Source organism: Terrapene carolina, unplaced genomic scaffold (genome assembly GCF_002925995.2).
Source record: "Terrapene carolina triunguis isolate 2854851 unplaced genomic scaffold, T_m_triunguis-2.0 Scaffold34021, whole genome shotgun sequence".
Taxonomy (NCBI): Eukaryota; Metazoa; Chordata; order Testudines; family Emydidae; genus Terrapene; species Terrapene triunguis.
In genome coordinates, this window is record NW_020698372.1 from 2,703,727 (window position 1) to 2,730,101 (window position 26,375).

The 26,375-nt window shown below is 42.5% G+C and overlaps 1 protein-coding gene across 1 annotated transcript in view; it reads right to left on the minus strand.

Annotated features, from left to right (window-relative positions):
• Positions 1-26,375, minus strand: part of LOC113405028 (serine/threonine-protein kinase ULK4-like) — a 412,206-nt gene that overhangs the window by 224,387 nt on the left and 161,444 nt on the right. The window contains exon 30 of the mRNA XM_026646055.1: positions 9,719-9,811. Coding sequence (XP_026501840.1) covers positions 9,719-9,811 — 93 coding nt within the window. The remainder of the gene's footprint in view (positions 1-9,718; positions 9,812-26,375) is intronic.

Genomic DNA, 26,375 nt, shown 5'->3' on the forward strand with positions numbered 1-26,375 from the left:
GGGGGGGGGGGGGGGAAGGAGAAGGATCTTAGTTAACATGTAGTTGAAACGATAGCTATCTACTAATTACTTGAGAAGACATTTTTAGGCATTGGGCTACCTGATATTTTGTAGGATTTAAACCTTTTTCTAATCTATCATTTTTGGAATGGGAGGTGGAAACTGAAAATTTGCTCTCTGTTCTAAAATTTGCAGGAGATAAACAAAACCAACTTGTATGTATGTATTTGTTTTTAATCTACTCCTGAAAGGCAGAGTCTCTGGGAAAAAGGAGACTAGGATGCTAGTTGTAGGCTTTGGAATCTGTCAAATATCCAATCCGGGTTTGGTGCTGCAAGGCAGAGGACATAAGACAAATGATTAAAAAAAAGTCCTGTCCTGTGCTAAGAAAACCTAGTTTCTCTCAACGTGGTGAGAATCTAAGATTTGATCCTATTGTTGAGTTAAATGGGACCGGTGCCTAAACATTCTCCAATTTTAGCGGGCAAACCAGATAGGGATGCTCATTATTAGGAACCTCTCCAAATATTTGTTTAAATTCATTGCAATAACTCAGAGAGCACAGAAAAAACAAAAGCTCTAATTTAGAAGCTAACAGGTCATTTTTTTAAATTTAACACTATATTTTTAAACAAGAATATACAATGGTTAACAATTTGGGAGATCAGCATAAAGTGCTTTATTAGACAATTAATATAAGCATTCATTAATCAATTCAATATGGAAGCAAGGAACCGAAACTTCACAGTTTTTGGTTCAAGTGTAAAGAAAATATTGTTTGTTCATGGATATTTTGTAATCTAAATTGCTCCTTTTCACATGGAAGTTTTTAAAATAGCTGATACCAGGAGCTCTGGATTAAATGGAGCATCTCCTACTCAAAAGCAATCATCATCTCAACATTCAACTCTAAAAGTAAAAGGTCAAACTCTACTATTGCTGCTTTTAAAATCAAGGACTAGGAAATGTGCATTCCACAATGGGTTGGAATGTAAACAAATTTAAAAGTAAACATCATGATGTATGAGAAGAGGATCAACCCACTACTAATAGTGATGATGAAATGTGCATTTAATGTCTCTAAATGGATAATGCATGGGTAAGAAAAGTGGTGCAAATGAAGTCTGAAAATTAGCCCATTCTTGGGTGGTTTCAAAGACATCATGATAAAGAGTTATTCTAAGTAATCAAGACAGTCTACTGTGTGTACAAGGTCAATCCATCATCTTCACAGCTACTACCTTTGTAACACTCAGGCCTTGTCTATACTACAGGGGAAATTTGATCTAAGCTATGAAATTTGAGTTACGTGAATAGCATAACTCACATCGACATGGCTTAGACCTACTTACCACAGGGTCCACACTACGCGATTACTCTTCTCTAGCCAATGAAGTACAGGAGTCCATGGGAGATGATCTAAGATCGATTTAGCAGGTCTTCACTAGACCCGCTAAATCGATTGCCGATGCATCGATAGCCACTCGTCGATCCCCTGGTAAATGTAGACAAGCCCTTAAAAATGGAAGATTTCTGAACGTTTTTCTGTTCTGCCATGTGCCTCCTTGGGGTTGTCCCTACTCTCTGTGTAGGACGTGTGTTGGAATTGGGAAGGATCCTTGCCTCCCTCCTTCACTGCCACCCTCATGGTGGACCTACATAAGGGCCAGAGACAATTTAGCCTACTGTGTTCACATGATGTGACATCGATGGAAGGCGTGTCCATGGTAAGATGACACAAAGATGTTTCCTATCCATTTCACTTTCTAAAATCTGTTCAATCATTTCAGAAGATGTATTATGGAAGTACTGGTTGCAGCTCATTAGTTAAGGCTAAATTTTGTACTTGAAGCAGACATTCAACCTTTGTTATGTATGAAGACTACAATGTATTTCCCAAAAACTTACAGAACTTATTCTTTGGGCACAGAATTTCTGAGAACTGACAAATAAATCTATTAATTTATTTACAGTTAACATTATTTTAAAATAGGTCCTTTAAAAATTTCACATCTGGTACCAGGCATCCTTCCCTCCTTTTTTTTCTTGAATGACCTTAAGAACAGAATAAAAGGCAGTGTTCCCAACTCTTGTGATTTCATTATGAATTTTACAATATCTGATGTTTTTCTGAACGCCTCAGCTCCTGGAGGCATGTGAGTAGGTGAGAATCTCAGATCAGCTCATGTATGCAAATAAATAATAATCAACATCCCAGATTTAAAAAGTACATTAGCATGGAGATAAGACAGAGTATACCAGTTTAGGTTAACAAAAATATTATGTTGCAATTTTTCCAAAAGGAAGAATTCTAAAACCAGAAAATTAAGAGTAAAGGGTAAAAGAAATCCAAACATATTAAGGTGTAGGGCACCCAAACTTAACTCTGCCTTGTAGTGACACCAAAAGAGATGAAAAGGGAAAAAAAGTCTGTGTCTTTAAAAATCAGTTTAATCTAATCTAAGTCTACAAATACTATTATTCATTCATCAGAATTGCATGTTACTATTACCAGGCAGAATTAAGGCTGTATTTTTCCACTGGTGAAATCTTCAGTATTTTTATTGCAGAAGCATGGGGTAGTATAATATTTATTGTAATGCATAGGACAAATACTCTCAGCACCACCAGGTCTGCACTGGAAAAGACCATGCTAACAAAATCTTGCTGTGAACCCACAATGGAGTCCATGTCAAACCCATAACTTCTACTGAATGTAGGCAAAGCAAGAATAAAGACAGAGGAGGCAGCTAAAGTATACGGAGCAGTTGACTTACAAAAAGTAACTTAGAAGCTGGGGAGTCCAGGACCATGTGGAATTAATAAATTCCACTGGGTCCCTGCTGCCTGCCTTTACCTGACTCTGCATGTTACGTGATTCTCCCTGACACGTCCGGTATCCTGCAGAATTTAGGAACTCTTCAAAGTATCCTGTCCCCTGGCTCACAATGCATGTCAAACATTTCAAAAATGTATAAAACTAAGGAAATTCCCAGACAAAATACATCATTAAGATGGAGAGAAGGGTGAAAATATATCTTTCACTTAAGCATAGAAAGCCTTACAAGAATGCCAAAAAGCAACAATTAGAAACTGATGAAATTCAGTAAGAGGTGCTTCTGTGCATTTTTACTTTTTAGATGTCATCCCTGTGGCATGCATACTCACACAGAGGCCCTTGAAGAAGTAGTAAGGAAATGTAGTTCAGGCAGCCACGCAATGTTAACTCTGCACTATAATGATGCCATCTTCCCTTCTTTGTTTTTTCCATAATTACATTGTAAGATGCGTTCTATGAGAACGAGACATTAAGGTCCTTAAGTCATCTGCAGCCCACAGCCGTAGATATCTGAAGTTTTGAAAAGCCATTGTATCACTACAGGCCTCAATTCAGCAAGGTAGTTAAGCACATAAGCAGCCTCATTGAAATCAGTGAGACTACTCACATGCTTGAAAGTTAGATTTGTGCTTAACTACCTTGCTGAATTGGGGCTACATTGAGTACATCACTGCAATCATACCATCTTCTTGTGGTCATTTTTTTTCTATAAAATGTATAATGCAGTGATCTATACCTGCACACATCTAAGATTTCCATATTTTCAAATGTTTAGAATTCAAGTTTATCTTTAATTCTGAAATTTGTAGGTTTCTAATGGAGGTTTTTTGATAACTACACTGTTTTAAAATTACTAATATATACTGTCAGCCTTAACTACAGCTTAGTGGGCATTTGTGTGTGAGAGCACATGACTAAGTGAGTAGTTATATTGAATAGTCTCATTCATGAGACCAAAAGTCTAATATCTTCAACCAAGCGAGACTGTCATAACCAAAGACCATTCAACATAAATTTCCCTCGGCAAGAAAAAACTTCAAAATAGATTAAAATCGCTCAGAGCAACTCCAAAAATATATTTTAATAGTTAACATATTTGTATTATTTACAAAGTATGCTATAAGTGGTAACTAAGCAGCTCAACAAAACTATCTGATCACCTCTGGATAACCTAGATATTTGATAATTACATTCCAGTTGAGTAGTGAAATAATTATGGACGGTATATCAGAGAAAGAATTGATTAAAAATCACAAATAGACATTGTCTAACTACATCATGCCAATAAATATATCCTCCATATTCAGTTTAATTCATAACCACAAAAACCAAGGAGTACCTAATTATACTACTCTTGTAGTACACAGACTTCAGACAGTTAAATCAGATCTCAGTCTGCTGTGCAACCATTTGTTCCCAATGTGAGTTCAGGAGTTTAGTTCCTCCAACAATTTCTTATACAAGTACAGTCTTTCAAAAGTAATTAAAAAAAGAAAAAATCTAACCATGTGCATTTTTTCAATTGTGCAGAGATTAATTTAATTAGTTCAAGTTTCCTTTTCTTTAGCATCAATATCTGATTTTAGTTTAAATAATTATCAGTCTCAATATAGGAGAAAGTAAACTCAGCAAATTAACACTGTTAAGGTTTTTATGCCCAAGATTTTTCCTAGCACAAAACTTATAAAATGGTGAGGAAAACAAAGCAACATTTAAAAAAAACAAAACAAAACAAAAAACTTGTGAAAGACCATAATGCTCTTAAGAAAGGCTAATATTATTGACTGAAGCAGGCTACAGAGTTGGCAGGTGATAAGCAAACTTCCATCCAAAGCTCTTCCTTGCAATATCTATGGCTCTGTCTTGAGAAAAGAATGACAACTGTGCCAAGCTACATCAAACTGTGGTGGTTTTATGATGTGAGGGGGAAAAAAAAAAAAAAAAGGATTTAGAAGATACAACCTGACTTATTTGCATTGGTAACCTACATTACAACCAGGACCTGGGTGTTCAGGGATAAAAGGCTTAGTGCAAAATCCAGGGTGGCACTCAAATCCTCTCAGCTTTCTGGATTACATATTTTATTTTACCACTTCATTGTTGAGAAACTGAAAAAATGAAACAAGACCTAAAAAAGTTTTTCGTTTGTTCCCAGGGTTGCTCATATGTTCAAATTTCTAACCAGTAAATGTGCTCATTAAAAACATCCTGGAAGTGCTGGAGGCTGTGTGTGTGGGAGCCATAGTTCTGCCACATTTTAAAGGTGGCGTCACCATATTCATTCTACATACTAACATGAGGGTTATACGGAATGCAATATGTTCTATAACAACAGATTGTTACAACTGCTCTAACGGTGGAGTGAGAGAAAGAATTTTAGGATATTTTTCCTTAACATTTAAAATATTTGGGCTTTTCCGTCCCCAAAAAGATGCATAATGTATCAGTATTTCATTATAGATCTTTAAGTTGATAAATGAAACATCCAATAATGTTTGAATGTCTGCACGTTTCTACGTAGAGCAAACGACTTACCATATTCTGAGCTAACATGGAGTAAGGGAGTCACTGGAACAATTTTCCCTTGCAGATGTGCAGTCATCAAAAAAAGAATGTGAATCCAGATTTGATTTTAAAAAAAGATCCGAGTATTAAAGGCTTTTTAACTAGTAGGACTACAGTGTGAGGAAAAAGTGGTGGAGTAGTTCACTTAAAGTGGTCATAGTTTACTTAGGTCTGGTCTCACAATCCTAATGCAGTTAAAATCAGAGGAACAGGGAAGGGAAAGAGGTGCTGAAGAGCAGTGGAAAGTGGAGATTGAGTGATTTACCTCTGATGTTACTATTGCCTATATGACAATGAGCTGTTTTTAGGGCAGCAACAAAGGGAGGAGCAAAGAAGATGAAGGAGGAGGAGAAGCAGACACTATATATTACCACCAATGTCAGAATCTTTCCACTCAACAATGAGCTTTTCACTGGAGAGCAAAATGGATAAAACTGAGGGGTGAAGACACAAGAAGAGCAAGGGGAGAAAACAGGAAAAAAGATGATGAGATTAAAAGAGGAGAGGGGATGGAGAATACCAAAACCAATTGTGAATGTACTAAGGCAGATTGCCAGCTGGTATAAGCTGTATTAATAAGGTCCCTCCTATTCACAGTTAAGACAGGACAGAATCACTAAATTCACATTACAGCTGTCTGGGCTGATATCTCAACCTGCTCATAATTTACTCGTCAATTTATAGAGGTAATTTCAGAACAACTCATATTTGCTAAACAAGAAAAAAAGACATCTTGCTAGTTCAGAATCAGAATAATAAGGGGAGTCATTTCAGGAAGATTTGGGGGGCAATGAGATGAGAAAAAAAACCCCATTCATTTACATATTCCAAATCTACAACCATTGTACTGATCTTTTTTTCCAAGCCACAAGAAAATGTGTCACCCTATGAAGAGAGAAGCATTATGGGAGAAATATAAATTTGGATAAGACAGACTCAGTGGAAAGTAGCATTCATCATTAAGTATTAAAATAACAATATAAAAAGATATCCAGTAGTGAAAATAACTGAAGGAAATCAGCAAGATTGCTAAAGTCAAATCAGCACCTGGAAACTAAGAATCCACCCTCCAATATTACCACTGGATACACTTGAATTAAAAAGACTAAATTAAAAATATGAACAGTTAATAAAGATATACTGTAGCACCTAGATTAAGCTCCCCACCCACCATCCAGTAATATCAAGATCAAAAGATTATTACCCAACTATAAACAGATTATAAGGGTGAGTCAGCATCCAAGTATCTACCCTCCACAAACACTGTTAAGTGTAGACATACACATCTTCAAATGAAAAGAGCTTATGATGGTGAGCTACAACATTGCTCTGATAACCAAAGCCTGAGCTACAGTGATATTTTATGAATTGTAATAAAGAATTAGAAGCTCAATAGATTTATTTCAACAATAGAAAATGGTACTATTTATCTGCACAATAACTGTAATCCTGTGGTAGTATAAATAGGATTTATACAATAAAATTGCAGTTAAGTACTGCATTTACTGTATTCAAATTGTTCAAAATCTCAAGCCACTCAAGCAATTTTCTAGTTCATTTTTAATCTATTTAGTGTGTAGCAGCAGTGCTCATGGTAGGACTGTAAAGGATAAGAAGGTATAAAGGGGAGTGTTTTCATCTAAGCAGTTAAAGAAAGACTAACAGGAAAACAAATTAATTTTTTCCTATTGCTCATTTCAGTCAATGATAGAAGGAAGACTGAGACTCAAGGAATCACTCCCTAAACATAATTGCTCCAGAAACCACACAACAGAGGTGAGTACCAAGGACCTACCTGATTCTCACTTCAGTTTTATACTAGTAACTCCACTGAGTTCAGTAGAGCTATTAACAACTTAATGCAAGTAAGCGCAGATTCAGGCCCAAGATCCTAGATACGTACAATGGCAACACATTACCATTCCTTTTCCCTCTTCCTCCTTCCTGGTCCACTTCCTGCCTGTTCTATCTACCTATCCCCCATTCAAACATCTGGTTTATTTTCCTAGAACTATTTTTTCTTAATTTCCCTGAACGTTTGGCCTTCGCAGCCTCATCAGGAAATACAGTTCATTCTATCACAAGCCTAACCCAAGGACCACTACTAATATGGGACATTTTGCTGCAACAACTGTTTACAAACAAGTGTATAGCTTCTAAAATTCATCTCCCTGGTGAGAGCAGACTTATGGATTTATGATTTATTAACAGCATTTGATTATTTCATATTGATTGACACAGAAATGAAACAATGTTCAAAAACTGAAGAAAACGAGGCATGTAAAGACTGCACCTATTTTAGTTCCCTCTGTGACAGAAAATTCCACAGGTGAGTCCCTATTACATAAACAAAATTTCTCTAAAATTTCAATACTTTTTACCATAATATAGGGAAAAAACAGGATAAAGTATTATAAACACTTCCATGTAGTTGTTTCTTGATAAAGGGTAGCTGTCTCAATAAATGCATCTTCAGTTCACCAATCACTGTAGTAGCTAGAGGTTAATAAGGCATCAGTACCATACAACAGCTAGAATCACAGAGGTTTGCAGCAGTTTAGAGGGTTCTATAAAAGGACAAGACACAAACATTCCACGGTGCTTTATGGTGCCGAAGTTGCAAATTGCCATCAACTACTTGAGTTGGTCACACTTTTTGGGACCAGGGTCTGAAAGTGTCCTATACTTATTTGCAAATCTATTTAACATCCAGAAACATTTAACTATTTAGTCTGTAATCAATCAGATTTCAACAGGATTTTCCTAAATATCTGTAATTATCAAGTGCCCACTGTTGCTTTAAAGTTGTTTTTACCCATTACAAATGCACATTTGAAAATTGTCTGTGTAAAATCTCTTACAAAAGTACCTAACAAAAGGTTTCCAGATGCAGATACTTAAAAAAAAAAAAAAATAAAAAATTGTCTAAGGTGCAGGCTAGAGGGGGAAGGGGACACTTAAGAACATTATGCTTGTTGAACCTTGCACAGAGCTGGACATAACTACATTGGCAGGACTCTTTCTACCAAGTTGTATTGCTACAGTATTGTCTGCATAAGTGGGTGTGCATAGACGTTCATAAAAAAATGCATAAGAATAGGGCTAGGGAGGAGGGAAAGAAAAACAGGAGATTAAAAAGTGGTAATTTGCCTTTCACAGATGAAAGATAATATCTTAGATGGAGCGTATGGAACAATGGAAAAGATTCACGAAAGGAATAATTGTCACAAAAGATATTTTCAAGCACAATTACAGAGTTGGGAATCAAACCACATATCAATATTTTCAAACTTGGGTGCCTAAATTAGATAGCTAAATCCATAGCAGTCTGATTTTCAGAGGCATTAAGCACCTGTGGCTCCAAACAAATTTAAAGGGAGCTCTGAATATTCAGAACCTCTGAAAATTAGGCCACTTGTCAACAGTAAATATGGATTAATTAAGCACCCAAGAATGTCCTGACCACAATTCTTCACTGTGGGACCTTGGGGCTTGTTGTCTATAGGAGGCTCCCTCTACAACTGGTGGCAGAGAGGGCAGAAGGGGAAAAGTTTACCTGGATGGAGCAGGGAGGAACAGGAAGTGTGTGTATATGTGTCTGTCTGTGTGGATTCTGCCCTTTCAGGTGATCAGAGGGTGAGTGGAGAAGCCTTCTCTCACTGTGATCAGGCTGGCAAGACTGAACATTTTAATCACAGCTTGACGGAATATCGTGTTATTTTTAAGCAACTTGGTTTTAGAAAGTTTGGAATCATACAAAAACCTAATTTGTTACTGCCACTACATTATTGGTAGAATTCAGAAAACAATGCTCAGAAATGATGAATGAGATGAAAGGTTCACCTACCAGCAGAAGTGAGGGAAAGGAAATTTCATCAGGTTTTAGAATTATTAGCCTACGTAACATGGTGGCATAGTGTGTAATATTTGCACAGAGTAAGAGAAATCGATATCTCTATACATCTATATCTATATATATTTGTTTAGTATAAGGACAGTTCAGGAAATGTTTTTTAAATTCCCATTTTTTATATTTAACTAATTGTGCTAAAAGATCATTAAAATAATCAAGCACATACAAAACTGTAATACAAAAAAGACTTCAGGTCAAAAACTATGCCTTACAAAAATTCTACCTGTAACAAATACACTAAGTATGAGAAAACTATTTTCACTGCCAAGATCTGTGTCTCAACACAATCTCATCAGTATGAATTGCACTTAAATCTATATAATTCTTAATTTCTAATTGAACAGTGAATAAGGATGAAACGAGAAAAATTCTGATTAGAAGAGAAAGTTTAGTTGTGTTACCTAGTAAGCGCAGGGCTATGTTCAGTCAGGGCTACCAACAGTTTCAGGGCATACACTGGTACTGGGTCAGGTGCCATTAGAATGTGCTCATATCTGCAATGAAAAATAAAAAGTAATTATAGTGAAAAGTCAGATATTCTGTATCATGCAACTGATATGCTTTGTGACTAGCTTAAATTATATCAGCTACTAGAGTTTTATGAAAATCACCAATCCAAAATGATTTTGTTTTCCAAGTCAATAACAAGACAAAAACCTCAGGGCCTTGCAACCTGACTCAAACCTGAATACAAGTGTTGAGAGCAGGTTGGATATGAAAATGACTTAACATGTTTGGGTCAGGCTTTAAGATCAAGCCCAAGGGACTAGAGGTGGACGTGGGGTTGTGGGCATCCCTGGAGGTGGCATGGGAAGGCCGGGGCAACAGCAGATATTCTTTTCTTTACATGGGACAGTGGCTGGCATCAGCAGCACTGGCGGGGGAGGGAATGCTCTGTTCGCACGAGCTGTTTCCCGCCTTAAGACACAGACAAATACACAAATGTGTGCGTACACACATGGTGCAGCTCAGCTGTGAATAGAGTGGTGCAGCGTGGCCAGTCAGGTTCCTGCATTGGGTATCCCTTGTCTTGCACTCCACCCTCCCTGCCTGGCATGGAGTAGTTCCCTGTTCCCTGTGCAGAAGGTGCCCTTGCTGCACTTTTCAGGAAATGTGCGAAGATGGTGATTATGTGGGGCTCAGCAGGTGGGTACTAATCCCAAGCCACCCCACAGTCCCAGGGCCTGTGCCCACACCTACCCTTCCCCTGTGCCTGGAGCCCTGCAGCTGTGCCAGGCAGGAGGCAGCAGCAGAGGGGAGGAGGACAAGGACTTCCCCACATGCACACAGCAATGGGGCTTGGTGTCTGGCTGCAGACTGGAGGTCAGGGGGTTAGGGTTGCCAACTTTCTAATTGCAGAAAACCAAATACCCTTCTCCTACTCCCTGCCCCACCCCTTCTCTGAGGCCCCATTCCTGCTCACTTGCTCATTTTCACAGGACTGGGGCAGAGGCATGGGCATCGGAGGAGTTGAGGGGTGCAGGCTCCAGGCGGTGCTTACCTCAGACAGTTCCTGGGAAGTGGCCAGTATGTTCCTCTGGCTCCTACATGGAGGGGCAGGCCAGGGGGTTCTGGGTGCTGCCCCTGCCCACAAGCCCTGCCCCAACAGGTCCCACTGGCCATGGTTCCCGGCCAATGGGAGCTATGGAGCCAGCGCTCAGGGCGAGGGCAGCACGCGGAGCCCCCGTGGCTGCCTCTACGCCTAGGAGCCGGAGGGACATGCCGGCCGCTTCCTGGGAGCCGGGTAGGGAGCCTGCCAGCCCAGCGCCAACCAGACTTAACAGCCCGGTCAGCAGTGCTGACTGGCGCCGCTACGGTCCCTTTTTGACCAGGTGTTCCTGTAAAAAAGCGGACAGCTGACAACCGTAGGGGGGCTGTGGTCCCATGGGAGTGCAAGAGCAGACAATTCCAGGTTCATTGGGGCAGCTGCAGGATGGGGTGGGGGAACAAGGCAGGTCTGTGAATGACAGAGGCACATGGGTCTGTTTGCAATGCCCTGGCCATGCTGGTCTGCTGGCTCTGGTTGCTGTCCCTCTGCATCTAACTTTGCAGCCCAATGCAATGAGACCCACCTACAAGAGTCCGGGTCAGGTCAGGTATGAAAACAAACTTGAAACTCCTACGTTTGGGTCAACTGTGGTCTAATCATGTTCAGGTCAGGCTTTAAAATTAGGCCCGAACAGCTCTCTAAAGGACTCTAACTCTTTGGAACCGTATAATAAGACCATTACTTGGATATGAAGTTTCAAAAGCAGAGCTTCACAAAAATTAATCTCAGTTTATGGGAAGAAAATACAAAGGAAGAAAAGCAGTATTAATAGAGTCCTTTAGTAATGCGTATATCTACATTTTCAAAAGGCCAGCAATAAAATGACAAAACACTCATTTCACACAACGAATCTTAAAATAGTAAAAGGTACAAGTGCTAGGGAGAGCTCAGAAATATCGTACGAGGGATCATATGTGACCAAACCTAGATTCTTCATTTCGTTTATTTTTTTGCAATTTAAAACCTTTTAAAGCACCAGGGCGAGAAGCATGGGACTGTTTGTTTTGAATGAAGTGTACTTTCATCCTCCAAGGAATGCTAGTGAATGTGCAACAACTCCAATCAGTTTTTATTACTTCAAAAATGCCATATAGTGAGGGAGACATGAGTATTAGTTACCTACCACCTAACATCAACTCATTCCCCTCAAAGTTTGCTTTATTTATTTATTTTTAAAGACAACTGAAGATTGTACATAACACACAAGCAGATATAGCAGACAGCAAGAACGGCAAATCTGGATGCAATGTCTGATCAACTTTACAAGCAGATAAAAGTTAAAACATGTATGGACGGTCCAGAGCAGTAAAGAGGTACAAGAAAGAAATCTTTGAAAAGACCCATGCAATATCTCCACTAACCGAATGCCTGGTAAAGAGGAAACGAGATGCTGAATATCAACGAGGACATTGCTACTTCTTCCAACAACATGATAATCTTTGATTTACCAGAGGAATAAGAATATTTCTATTTCTTTGTTTGTTTTAATGAAAAGAACAGCTGTAAAATAATAGCATACGGTAATGGGGAAGAGTAGGGATGAAATAAGATACGAGAGAGAGAGACTGACTCACTCCTGTCAAAACCAGCACCTTTCATTAGTAAGAATACCACATTTTTGGCACCAAAATGTTTTCATACTGCATAAGCGTTTTCTAAAAATGTCCTTCTGAAGCAGGACAAAATGCAACAAAAAGCTACCAGCAAATATCACTGGTTATCTTGGCATCTATGGGACTCCCTTCACAGAAAGACACACTCTTACAGGTTTGTGTACACAGTGCACTAATCTGCACCAGAGAGGTATAAATTCTAGGGAGCATTCAGTGCATCACACACTAACTGGCCTGTGGGAAACCTGCTGGCATATACTAAAAGTTCCCTAATGTGTGTTAAAGTAGTCCCGTTTCACACAGTACATGTGTGAGCAAGGCAGGGCTTGCTGTCAGCAACACATCACTGGTACTTGCCTCTAAGCGAAGTGTGCTAGCCATGTTACGTTCCAAGTCCATGACATTTTGGGGAGGAAATACCAGGAACTGAACCTACTGTCTTGCATGGTAGCACAAAGACTTAATACTTGATGGTAGCTTATATCTGTAATAATTAAAGCTTGTAATTTCCAACTAATAAATTCCAATACCTGAAATAAAGCACATTTTCTCATTTATGATTAATGAACTTCTCTTTCTCCCACATTAGAAAAAAAAAATCTTAATTCACTAGTGACATAGGCCCCAATCCTGCAAACACACATGCAAGTAGTCCTACTGACCTCAGTGAGACTGCTCATGCATGTTTATAGTCATGGCAAGGACTGCTGGAACTACATTTTTAAACAAGGGAGCCTAAAGAATCACCTAAATTAGCTCTCAAAATTCTGACTTTGTTGCACAAAACATGGATTTAGGTCTCAAAAACGGATAATTCATAACAATATTAATAAATATTGATACAGAAGCCTAACTTTAGGCACACATGCTTATAAATGTGGTACTTGGTAACTTGTTAACGTCCATGGAAAAGCTATATTATTTAAAAAACAAATGATTACCATTATATTTATTTAACCTCCATCTCCCATGTGTTCAATGAAATCAGTCTTAGTTATTTGTTTTTACTTGAAACTCCAGGTTTTTTCCCCCAAAGGTAACGTAAGTGAACTATTTAGGGTAAGATATTTTGGCGTACTAAGTAATTCTATAGCCAAGTGATTCATTGACCCAAATACCACAGAAAAAACCCAGAACTGCTAAAATGAACATTCTTTTTGTGGCAATTATGATGAACTTTTTCTGGAAAAGTATATATGGTTATGAATCACATATATCCCAGTGCTGTACCTTCTATGTGGAGAACAAGTCTCTTTGCTCCTAAGCCATTACAATGTGAATATCTATGACCAATATTTTCATCACATGAAGAAACGTACAAACTAATATAACTCCGTTTTTAGAGATGAAAATAATTATTTGGTAAATTTAATCTATAATCTGGTAAAGAGCTATATTGCCATCTTTCTCACATATAAATAGTGTCAAGGGAACCCAGAGGTTTTGGAGTTCCTTTAACCACTAAAAATTCTAAACATTTACCTCCTCCCTATCTGAACGATCCAAGATTTTAGTTTGGAGAACTGTGCTGGAAATCTGGCAAGAACAACCACATGATGTTCTTAATCACATTTCAGCACATGAGATCTCAACCAAAACCAAGAAGTGCAGAGGAATGTGTAAATGAGAAATATTATTTTCTGTATTTTAAGAAACATTTTCATATATGAAAAAGGGTTGGTGTGATCTGAGTTTGAGGAAAATTTAGGTCAGTTTTTATTTAATACAAACCATTTCAACCACCCCTGTTTATTGTATTATTTCCAAAAGTTTTGTATTGGTTACCAAATACCCAGGAAAAATAAAATCTCTCATTGAAAGAAATGAAAAAACATTCCACTTAATGAAAAGGTAGGGGGAAAAATAACATGCTAATCTACAAACACACTAACACAGTGTTTCTCAAACTGGGGCCGCCACATGTGTAGGGAAAGCCCCTGGGGAGCCGCGATCGGCCGGACCTGCGGACAGGGCAGGTAAACAAACCAGCCGGCCCGCCAGGGGCTTTCCCTACACAAGCGGCAACCCCAGTTTGAGAAACACTGCACTAACATTTCTAACCTAAAATTACCATTCTTAGACTCAAGTAGAGGGTGCCATTCATGTATACAGCACATGAGAAGAAAATGATGACTGTTCTTTGCCAATACTATATTTCTCTAAAGCTGCCCTTTTGCATTTCAGATATATAGAGCAAAATTCTAACACCTGGGAGAATCTCTCACTTGAATCAATTGAATGTGGGCAGACTTCAATTGCACACACAAAGTAGGCCAGCCAGAGTCCCCTTTAAAAATAAAGTCAGCACAAATTAAACTATTAAATCCCCCTTTTCCATACAACTGGATAGTGAGGCTCTCAGTTCTTGAGACTGAAATGGAGCTGAATGTCTCCTTTCAAGAATCTCATTACCATGGAGCTCGAAAATACTGATTTCCCATGGATGGGTAGGTGAAATGCCAAAATTGCCACCAAGTGCACTCTCAACTAATTAAGTGAAAAATCAGAAACCTGACGGTGTAAAAGGTACTCCGAGTTGTCCTGGATACAAACCATTTTCGGTTGAACTCCCCAGGCTAACAACCACATCGAGAACCACTTCTGTTTGGCCAAATAGGCTGCTCTGGTGGAGGGCTTTATATTATTAAGCAAGATTTGCTGGACCACCTCTGAACATCATTCCCCTCCTCATCTAACCATCCAGTATCCACGCAGTGAGATGCAGGGAGATGAGTGCTGGATGTGAAATCTGGCTGTGATACTGAGTCAGGAGGCTGGGATGAAGAGGAAGAGATATGGGAGGCTGGACTGATAATGCAAGGAGGTCAGAGAACCACCATGATCTAGGCCATGCTGGAGGAATGAGAATAAGCCTGACATGATACAATTTCAGCTAGAGAATGACCTGTGGGATGATCAGAGTTGGAGGAAAAGCACACAGGAGTGCTGATTTCCAGCGCAGGTGAAAAGCATTGGTAACCACTGGATCACTGTCCTGGACACAGAAGTCAAAAGAGTGCATGCTGGATGCTGCAGGAGGATGAGCTGGATGGCTAAATCTGGAACCAGTGGGCCTTTGCCTCTGAGATCTATGCCCTTTCCTGGGGTAGTCCCACTGCCTTACTGGAAAGGAGGACTGCCCAAAGAAACGCCTATAGTGGCATCGCTGTACAGCTGGCATATAAGTTCCCAAGGAATGCAAAGTAGTTCGGGAATCCTTAAAAGAGTGCAGGGTCTCATTGCGCTTTTCCAAAAACAAAACCCAACTATCGAAAGTTAAGTCCTCAATGCTCTGCTGCACCTCAGGTACAATGCCTGAATTCTGCAGCCATCAGGTACCTCCTCATGGTCACAGCCAATGCCATAGTTCTGGCTGAGATATCTGCCAGGTCCAGAGCTGACTGTAAAGAAATCTTGGTTACCATAAGGCCTTCTCCAATGAATGCCTTAAACTCTTTAAGGTTTTTAGCAACTTGTCTGCAAACTCCGACATGGCCACCCAATTAACAAAGCCATATTTAGAGAGCAACATCTGCTGGGTTGCAAAGCACATCTGCAGGGAGGAGGAAATATAAATCTTCCTCCCCATTAAGTCCATTCTTTTGGACTCTTTGTCCATAGGTGTAGATTTATGTCATGCCCTGTCATTTGCTGCAGTTATCACAAGAGAGTTAGGGGCCAGGTGGGAGTAGAAACCCTGCATGGAAACAGAGTACCACTTCTCTGAACACTTCGCTGTAAGAGACAACAAAGCAGGAGTATTCCAGAGGGCCTTTGCAGACTCCAACAGAGCCTCATTTAACCAGGACTACTCTCCCTGGAGCTGATGGTTGGAGAACATCCAGCAGCTTACGCATATTGTCCTGCAGAAATTCCACCTGGATACCTAAGGTAGCCTAAGGTCCTTGTATGTCTTAAAGTGCTCAGGCATCCAGGGAGGAAGAGGAGGAGCCTGGCACAGATGAGTCATCCAGAGAGGATGAAGAGGCAGTTTGCTGCGCCAACAACAGGTCCTGGTCTTGCACCATGGGATCTGGTTAGTCACACCTGAGCCATTCTTTTTAGGTTACAAGTCTGAGGAACTGTCCCAGATTGAGGTGTCAACAGAGGTGGTTTGGGAACAAATTGATAAATTAAACAGTAATAAGTCACCAGAACCAGATGGTATTTATTCACCATCATTTATTATGAAGGAACTCAAATATGAAATTGTGGAACTACTAAGCGTGGCATATAGCTTATCATTTAAATCAGCTTCTGCACCTGGTGATTGGCAGATAGCTAATGTGATGCCAATTTTTAAAAGAGGTGATCCAGGCAATTACAGGCCGGTAAGCCTAACTTCAGTACCACGCAAATTAGATGAAAGTATAGTAAAGAACAGAATTACACACATTGATGAACATGATTTGTTGGGAAAGAGTCAACATGGCTTTTGTAAAGGGAAATCATGCCCACCAATCTATCAGAATTCTTTGAGGGGAAACAACAAAGATGTGGACAAGGGTGATCCGGTCGATATAGTGTACTTAGACTTTCAGAAAGCCTTTGACAAGGTCCCTTACCGAAGGCTCGTAAGCAAAGTAAGCAGTCATGGGATAAGACAGAAGGTCCTGTTATGGATGAGTAACTGGATAAAAGATAGGAAACAAAGGGTAGGAATAAATGGTCAGTTTACAGAATGGAGAGACATAAATAGTGGTGTCCCCCAGGGTTCTGTACTGTTCAACATATTCATAAATGATCTGGAACATGGGGTAAACAGTGAGGTGGCAAAATTTGCAGATGACACAAAATTACTCAAGATAGTTAAGTCCAAAGCAAACTGCAAAGAGTTACAAAGTGATCTCACAAAACTGGGCGACTGGGCAACAAAATGACAGATAAATGCAAAGTAATGCACATTGGAAAACATAATCCCAACTATACATACAAAACGATGGGGTCTGAATTAGCTGTTTCCACTCAAGAAAGATCTTGGAATCATTGTGGATAATTCTCTGAAAAGTTCCACTCAATGTGCAGCAGCAGTCAAAAAAAGCTAACAATGTTAGGAACCATTAGGAAAGGGATAGATAGGAAGGCAGAAAATATCATACATTTATATAAATCCATGGTATACCCACATCTTGAATATTCATGCAGATCTGGTCGCCCTACCTCAAAAATGATATATTAGAATTGGAAAAGGTACAGAGAAGGGCAACAAAAATGATCAGGGTATGGAACAGCTTCCGTATGAGGAAAGATTAAAAAGACTGGGACTTTTCAGCTTGGAAAATAGACGACTATGAGGGGATATGATAGCGGTATATAAAATCTTGACTGGTGTGGAGAAGGTGAATAAGGAAATATTATTTACTCCTTCTCATAACACAAAAACTAGGGGTCACCCAATGAAATTAATAGGCAGGAGGTTTAAAAACAAACAAAAGGAAGAAGAAGTTACTCACCTTGTGCAGTAACGATGGTTCTTCAAGATGTGTGTCCCTTTGGGTGCTCGACTCTAGGTGTCGGTGCGTCCCTGCGCTGGAGATCGGAGCTTTCTCGCAGCAGTACTCGGCCGGGGGAAGGGCGCTCACAGAGTCGTCTCGTGCAGCTGTTGGCACCTGCTGTAGTGTGCATTCCCCTGACTGTCCCATCCGTTCCTTCTCTACCGCAGAGCTCAGCTGTGTGAACTCTGAAGTAGAGGGGAGGAGGGTGGGTAGTGGAGCACCCACAGGGACACACATCTTGAAGAACCATCGTTACTGCCCAAGGTGAGTAACAACAACAACAACAACTTCTTCATCGAGTGGTGTCCCTATAGGTGTTCCACTGTAGGTGCTTGTAGAGCAGTACCCCACCAGGGATGGTAGGGGTTTGGCGTTATGTATAAGTGTGTGATGAGAGCACTGTAAGGCCAATGATAGCGTCTGAGACAAGGCCTTGGATGATAGCGTAATGCTTTGCAAAAGTGTGCTCTGATGTCCAGGTTGCAGCTCTACAAATATCTATTACGGGGACATTGTTCAAGAACGCAATCAATGTCGCCATGGCTCATGTTGAGTGGGATCTGATGCCCACGGGGGGTTCTTTGTGATGCAGGTGGTAGCAAGTATGAATATAGGTAGAGACCCATTTGGAGAGTCTCTGGGTCGATATTGTAGAGCCCTTCGAGCGCTCTGCTGCAGAGACTAATAGTCTTGGTGACTTGCGAAATGGTTTAGTTCTGTCCAAGTAGAAGGCTATAACCCGTCTGACATCCAGCAGGTGCAACGTTGGTTTTCGAGAGTTATGTGGCTTGGGATAGAAGGCAGGTAAGTGTATGGTTTGGTTAATATGAAAATTTGTAGCCACTTTGGGCAAGAATTTTGGGTGAGGACATAACGTGATTTTGTCTTTGGTAAATACAGTGTACAATGGTTCTGCCATCAATGCTCCTATTTCGCTGACATGTCTGGCAGACGTGATTGCCACTAGGAATGTGACCTTCATTGACATATGAAGGAGCGAGCAGGTTGCTAGAGGCCCGAAGGGTGGTCCTGTGAGACATTTGAGCACAAGATTGAGATCCCATGGTGGTGGAGGTTGGCGTACTTCTAGGTACATGTTCTGTATACCTGCTAGAAAGCGCAATGTAATCAGGTGAGCGAATATTGGAGCCCCTTCTATCTGTTCGTGGAGGGCCGTAATGGCAGCGAGGTGTACTTTAATAGAGCTTATGGCTAACCCCGTTTCCTTCCATTCTAGTAGGTAGTCTAGGATCATAGATAGAGGCGCTGTGGTCGAGTCCAGCTGTTTTTGCTGACACCAAAGGGAGAATCTTCTCCACTTGTGGCGGTAAGTATTTCTAGTGGTGAGGCGACGGCTATTTAGTAATACCTGTTTTACTTTCTCCGAACAGTTCAATTTCCCCATGTTTGAACCAGAGAGGAGCCACGCTTTGAGATGGAGTTTCGCTGGATCTGGATGGAGCGTCAGGCCCTTGTTCTGGAACAGGAGGTCCGTCCGGAAAGGGAGCGGTTGTGGGGCACAGACTGCTAGATGTGAGAGGTATGGAAACCAAGTCTGTCTGGGCCATGTGAGGACAATAAGAATGATGTATGCTGTCGAGTCGTATCTTGCGGATGACCCGTGGGATCAGTGGTATCGGCGGGAAGACGTACATGAGTGACATGTTCCACGGGAAGAGGAAGGCATCCCCTAACAATCCCGGTGCCAGGCCTGCCCTGAAGCAAAATAGTGGACATTTGTGATTTGTCGCTGAGGCGAAAAGGTCAATTACTGGGTGACCCCATTTTTGGAATACTGTGTCGAGAACACGGTCGTTGATTTCCCACTCGTGTTCCTGCGAAAAGTGCCTCCTGAGGTTGTCGGCTGTAGTGTTTTGTCACCCTGGTAGGTATGATGCTGTGATGTTTATATTGTTGCGGATGCAGAAGTTCCGTAAATTCATGGCTTCTACGCATAGCAAATGCGACCTGGCTCCTCCTCCGTGATTGATGTAAAACATGCACACCACATTGTCGGTGAGAATAGAGATTAAGGTTTCTCATATGAGTGGGAGGAAGTGTCGGCATGCATTGTGTAGCATGCGGAGTTCCAGGAGATTGATACATAGTCGGGTTTCTGTCGCAGACCACTTGCCTTGTACATTGTGGTGACCCAAGTGGGCGCCCCAACCTATCAGGGAGGCATCTATTGTAATAGTCACTGATGGGGCGGGTCTTGCTGAAAGGGAATCCCGGAACATACATTCCCTGGCTGTGTCCACCATTGTAGGGAGAGGATAACCCTTGGTGGTAGTGTCATACGTCTGTTGAGAGAGTTTTTTCTGGGTGCATAGACCGTGCTCAACCAGTGTGGCAGACAGCGCATATGGAGTCTGGCATACTTTACTACGAAAGTCGTAGCTGCCATATGTCCCAGAATCTGAAGGCATGTCCTCACTGAAGTTTGTGGGCTGAAGGTCACTGTGGAAATAAGAGTGGTCAATGTAGTAAATCTGTGGTTTGGCAATATTGCCATGGCTTGTATGGAGTCTAGGTTGGCTCTGATAAACTGCAATCGCTGGGTTGGTTCCAGGGTGGATTTCTTTTCGTTTACCTGTAGACCTAGTTGGTGAAACAGGTCTATTGTGGTCTTCGGCATGCCTGCAGTTTCTTGTCGGTTGGCATCCTTGAGAAGGCAATCATCCAAATAGGGGAAGATTATGACTCCATTGTGTCGTAAATGTGCTGCTACTACCGCGAGTGTTTTTGAGAATATGCAGGGAGCAGTGGACAGTCCGAAGGGAAGGACCCTGTATTGGTAGTGATTGGGTCCTACTGTGAACCTCGGGAACCGTCTGTGGGCAGGATGTAGTGTAATATGGAAGTATGCGTCTTGGAGGTCGAGGGCTGCAAACCAGTCCTCCGCATCTAGCGCTAGGATTATTGTGGCCAGAGTGACCGTTTTGAACCTGTGGTTGTGTACGAACCTGTTGAGTTTTTGGAGATCTAAGATTGGTCTCCATCCCCCTCCTTTCGTCTCTGTCAGGAAATATTTGGAATAAAAACCCCTCCCTTGGTATTGATGTGGTACTGGGTCTACAGCACCCAGCAGTAGGAGGTGGTCTACTTCCTGTTACAGAAGGTGCTTGTGAAAGGGGTCCCTGAAGAGGGACGGGGAAGGGGGGAGAGTAGGGGGAATGGCTGTGAAAGGAATGGTGTAGCCAGATTGTATGATCTCCAAAACCCATTGATCTGTGGTTATCGTAGCCCAGACATGGTAAAATGGGCGTAGGCGGTGACCAAAATTGTGGGATAGGGTATCTGTTGGCGCTAGAGGTGTGGGGCGGTCGTGCATACCCTCGACCAAGACTTCAAAATTGTGGCTTAAATGTAGATGGACAAGGGACGAAGCCTGGTTCTGTGGAGCTTGTCGTCTCTGAGCCCGTTGTTTGGGTCTGTTCTGAGTGAAGTAGCGTGGTTGTTGATGGTTAAACGAGGTGTCTGGTGACCCCTGGTATGGTGTAAAGCGAGGGCATTTGTCAGGCGGATGTATGCCTAGTGTATGCAGCGTTGCTCGGGAGGCCTTCATGGTATGGAGGACGTTGTCTGTTTACGACAAGAATAGTTTATGCCTATCGAAGGGGAGATTCTCCACTTTTAGCTACAGTTCTTTTGGAATACCCGAAGCCTGCAACCATGATGTTCTTCTCATAACCACAGCTGTTGCGGTTGTTCGGGCTGTTGTGTCCGCTACATCCATTGAGGCTTGCAGCACTGTGCGGGCTATTAACTGACCCTCGTTAATAATGGCAGTGAGTTGAGGACATTTATGCTCGGGGAGGTCCTCCACGAGCGCTTGTATTTTACTATAGTTAGAGTAGTCGTAATTTGCTAGTAGAGCAGAAAAGTTGGCAATTCTAAGCAGAAGGGTGGCTGACGAGTAAACTTTCCGCCCAAAGAGGTCCAGTCTCTTGTGTTCTTTATCTTGCAGTGAGGTGCGGAAATGAGGCTGTTTACCGTGCTTATTAGCAGCCTCTACTACCAGAGAGCAGGTTTGAGGGTGTGAAAACAAAAATTCCATGCCTTTGGCTGGAACAAAGTATTTCCTGTCAGCCCTTTTGTTGGTGGGTGGTGCCGGTGCTTGCCATATTACCTCCGCAGGCTCTATTATAGCCTCATCCTTGGGGAGGGCAATCTCGGTCGATGATGCCAGTTGTAAGATTTTTAACAACTTATGTTGTTTCTCCTGCACCTCATATAAGGCAATTTCTTGGCTGTTTGCTACTCTTTTGAAGAGTTCTTGGACTCTGGTGTCGTAGGGGTAGATGGCGTCACCGCTTCGTCTGGTGCAGAAGATGAGTGTGGGGCAAGTGGTGAATCATCCAGGTCTACCTGAGATAGTATCTCTTCCTCTTCTATCTCTGTCTCAGGGGGGTCAGAGGTTTCTCTGTGTGGTAATGATGGATGTACTCTGGAACCTCTTGTGGCTGGGGAAGGGGGACCAAAATAGGGGCTCTGGTACGTGGGCCAAGGACCCCATTGTGACCATTGTATTGGGTAAGGTGCTAATGGGTAAGGCCAGTGCTGTGCATACGAGGGCTGTGAATGCTCTGAGGGATGAGGCTTCGGCTTCACAGCATTCCATGTAGGTCTCATCTGTGATGGGGATGAACGTTGAGAGGAGAAGCGGGTGTTCTGCACGTCTCCTTCCTCACCACTATGCATAGAAGGTGGTGCAGGAGATGAAGGATGGTACCATGTTATGTAGCTCGGGGAGTGTTCGGTGCCAAGCTGTGGTGACTGCAGTGTCGAAGAAACTGCTATGTCAGCAGGACACAGGAGTTGCGCTGGTCCCGCCTTGGGGTTGCAGTTGACCGTTGGAGCGCTGACCGGTGCCGGGTTTGGCTTGTTAGCCGGCATCAAGTCTTGGGGTAGTGCTGGTGGCGGCAGCATTGATTGCGGTACCGCTGCCTGTGCCGCACTCTGCACCGAGGTAGTCGGTGCCGTGGAGGAGACGTGACGTCTCAACTCCAGTGCCAAGCGTTGGGGCTCAGCAGGGGTCCGCTGAGGGACGGTGCCGGAGGAGCCCGGTGCCTCATAAGTGCTCACTCTGGATGAGAGGAGCATTGAGGGTAAAGACCTCGCTGGGGAAACTCTTTTTCTGAGATACCCTTGCTGGAGAGGTCGAGGCTCGCTTCCTGACAGTTTTGGAAGTCGGAGCCTTATCAGAGCTCAGGGATCTTGGTCTGTGAGACTCCCTGGAGGACGTCTCTTGCGGAGGTTGGAGAGATTTCTCCAGCAGAAGCATTTTCAAGCGGAGATCCCTGTCACTTCTTGCCCTTGATGTTAAGTTGGTGCAATGGGCACATTTCTGGGAGATATGAGTTTCTCCCAGACAGCGAATGCAGGATGTGTGGCAGTCAGAGACCGTCATCAGTTCACGGCAGGAGTCACACTTTTTAAATCCTGTTGAGCCCAGCATGACTGCAGTTAAGCCTCTCCCATCTCTCAAGAGATAAGGGTGGGAGTTAATTGTAAAGGTAAACTGTAGAAACTATTCCCAAACGGGGAGTCAAGGGGAGAAAAAGCCTTCTTCTCTTTTCCTTTTTTTTTCCTGAAGAAAAATCTCTCAGAGGAACTAAGGAAACTATGTAACTATGTATAGACTAAGACTAACTAAACAATGTAACTAAGTATAGACTAAAAAGAAGTTCCTGTGTAACTTGTAACTTTTTTTTTTCCAGAAAGCATCAAATTGCACTACAACGGAGCTCCATCTGCAGCTGAGGACGGTTGAAAAGGAACTGAGGGGACGGACGGCGGAGCGTGCGCTACAGCAGGTGCCAACGGCTGCTCGAGAGGACTCCTGTGAGCGCCCTTCCCTGGGTTGAGTTCTGCTGTGAGAAATCTCTGATCTCCGGCACAGGGATGCACCGACACTTAGAGTGGAGCACCCACAGGGACACCACTTGATGTAGAAGTACTTCTTCACACAATGCACAGTCAACCTGTGAAACTCATGGCCAGGGGGTGTTGTGAAGATCAAAACTATAATGGGATTCAAAAAATATCTAGATAAGTTCATGGACAATAGATCTATCAATGGTCAGGGATGCAACCCCATGCTCTGAGTGTCCCTAGACTGTTTGCCAGAACCTGGGAGTGGATGGCAGGCAATGGATCACTTGATGATTGCCCTCTAAAACATCTGGAATTGGCCACTGTTGGAAGACAGGATACTGGACTAGATGGACAATTGGTCTGACCCAGTATGGCTGTTCTTCTGGATAACCCTGGAGGCCCAGAGAGAAAAGGCTCAGCAGTCGCTTGTAGCTGTGGTGGTTTGGGAATGAGAGCCACTAATGGGACTGGTGATCTCACTCTGGAGCAGGTTGAAGAGTAAGACCTCAAAAACTGAGGGTTGTCATAAGGAGGACACTGGGCAAAGGGATATGGCATTGGTGGTCAGTAGGCACCGGGTCAAGACCCCTGTCCCGACTGCAGGAATGATGCCAATCTCAGTACTCAGGCATCAGAGATCACCATATTGGGTGACGACAGAGAACAGGGAAGTCAGCCCCAATAGGGTGAACAAATGATCTGACCAATCTGAAGCACAACACGTGGTGTGATATCAGTGGTGAAAAGGGATAGGGAATCAGCACCAGCGGTACTGAGGAAGTCAGGCTCCCACACAGTACCAGAGAAGGCACCTGCACAGAGGCCAAGGATGGTACCGAGCTTGACAACAAGATCTGCTGCCGGGGCAATGACAGTGCAGAGGGGCACATCCCCATCAAGGGGGCCTTCAGTGCTGGGCACGGCATCAGCCTCAATTCCACAGCCTGAGATGTGGACAGTGCGAATTGCAGTGCAAAGAAACTCGGCAGCTCTGCAACACAGCCAGAAGGTGCCAAGGGAACAACGGAAGATGAAGCAGTAGACACAATGGTACCAGAAGACTCCCAAACTAGTGGAGAGTCAGACAGAAGCAAATCAGGTCTGAAGCCACCTGATATGCCAACAGCATGGAGACAGTCGGCACTGGTGCTTGCATCATCAGTACCAGATTCAATGGATGCCCCATGACTAGACCCGGAGTCAACAGTATGAGCTCTCGCTGATCTCGGCGCACTACTAGGGAGTGATTGGATGGACCTGCTCCATCCCATGTGCTGAAAGGAGTATAGTGCCGGTCAGCACTCCGCTTGAAAGGTGATGAAGTTTCCCCAAGCCATGGCACTAGGGTTGCTAACCTTCCAGGACTGGCCTGGAGTCTCCAGAAATTAAAGATTATGTCATGTGATGAAATCTCCAGGAATACATTCAACCAAAATTGGCAACCCTACAGGGCATGGTCCCCTTTAGTCTTATGGGACCTCTTTCTTGCCTCACAGCCTGCTCCAGAAGGTGCTGCAGCTGTAAGTCTCTCATCACCTGAGTTCTCTTGTTGAATGACTTTCAGATGGAGCACTATTCCTTTATGTGTCCCTCACAGAGACACAACAAGCACCTCATGTGAGGATCGCTATTGGGGATAGCCCCTCCACGCAACAGACAATGCTTGAACCCTGATGAGGGCATCAGACAGGGCAGACAACTACTCAAACTAACACCAAAGTAAACCTAAAGTACCACTAACTATTATATAGAATAAAACAAGAAAAACCTCAGAAAACCAAGACTGAAAATGCGAGGTGAACACACCTCACTGAGCTCTGACTCTAGCTGCAGGAGGTGAGAAAGAACTTGAGGGGGATTGGGGCAACGCCGCCCTTACAAAGCCAGAGGGGGGCTAGGACAGCAGGGTACGAGTGCCACTCAGTGGGTACTTCTGGACAAAGTTCTATGGCTTTGGTACACTGGACACATGCCTACATGAAATACATGGCTGCATCTACTCAAAGAAGAACAGTTCTTAACTCATTAGCTGGGCAAACATGGATTTGTTTAAATCACAGCCCAAGAGCTGAGGGAAATTCTTGTCTTGTTCTAAGAGAAACCATGGAGACAGTATCACTGAGATACAACTTGGGCGTCCCACAGATGTTCTATTTGTGTCATTGTGACACTCTGTACCCCGGAACCCCCATATTCACCACTGTGATATGACTATGATAGGTTTTGTACAAAGTATGTCTTGTGAGATATCGTTTAAAAAAAGTCTTGATTTGCTGAGCATTAATATCCTATTGGATTGTGTGCACTAGCATTTTATGTACAGTTATGAAGTATTGCTATATATGTTAATGAAATATGTTGTGAGGTTGAGGCAACTATCACTGGCCAGACAGGCATTGATGGCCCATCAAGAAGAATCTGCTATCCCAGAGACTCCGCGGAGAGGGCATGTATGCAGTGAGGGTTGCCTAACTCTCACGTCACAGCAAGGATCTTTCTAGTTGCTGGAAGGAAGTATAAA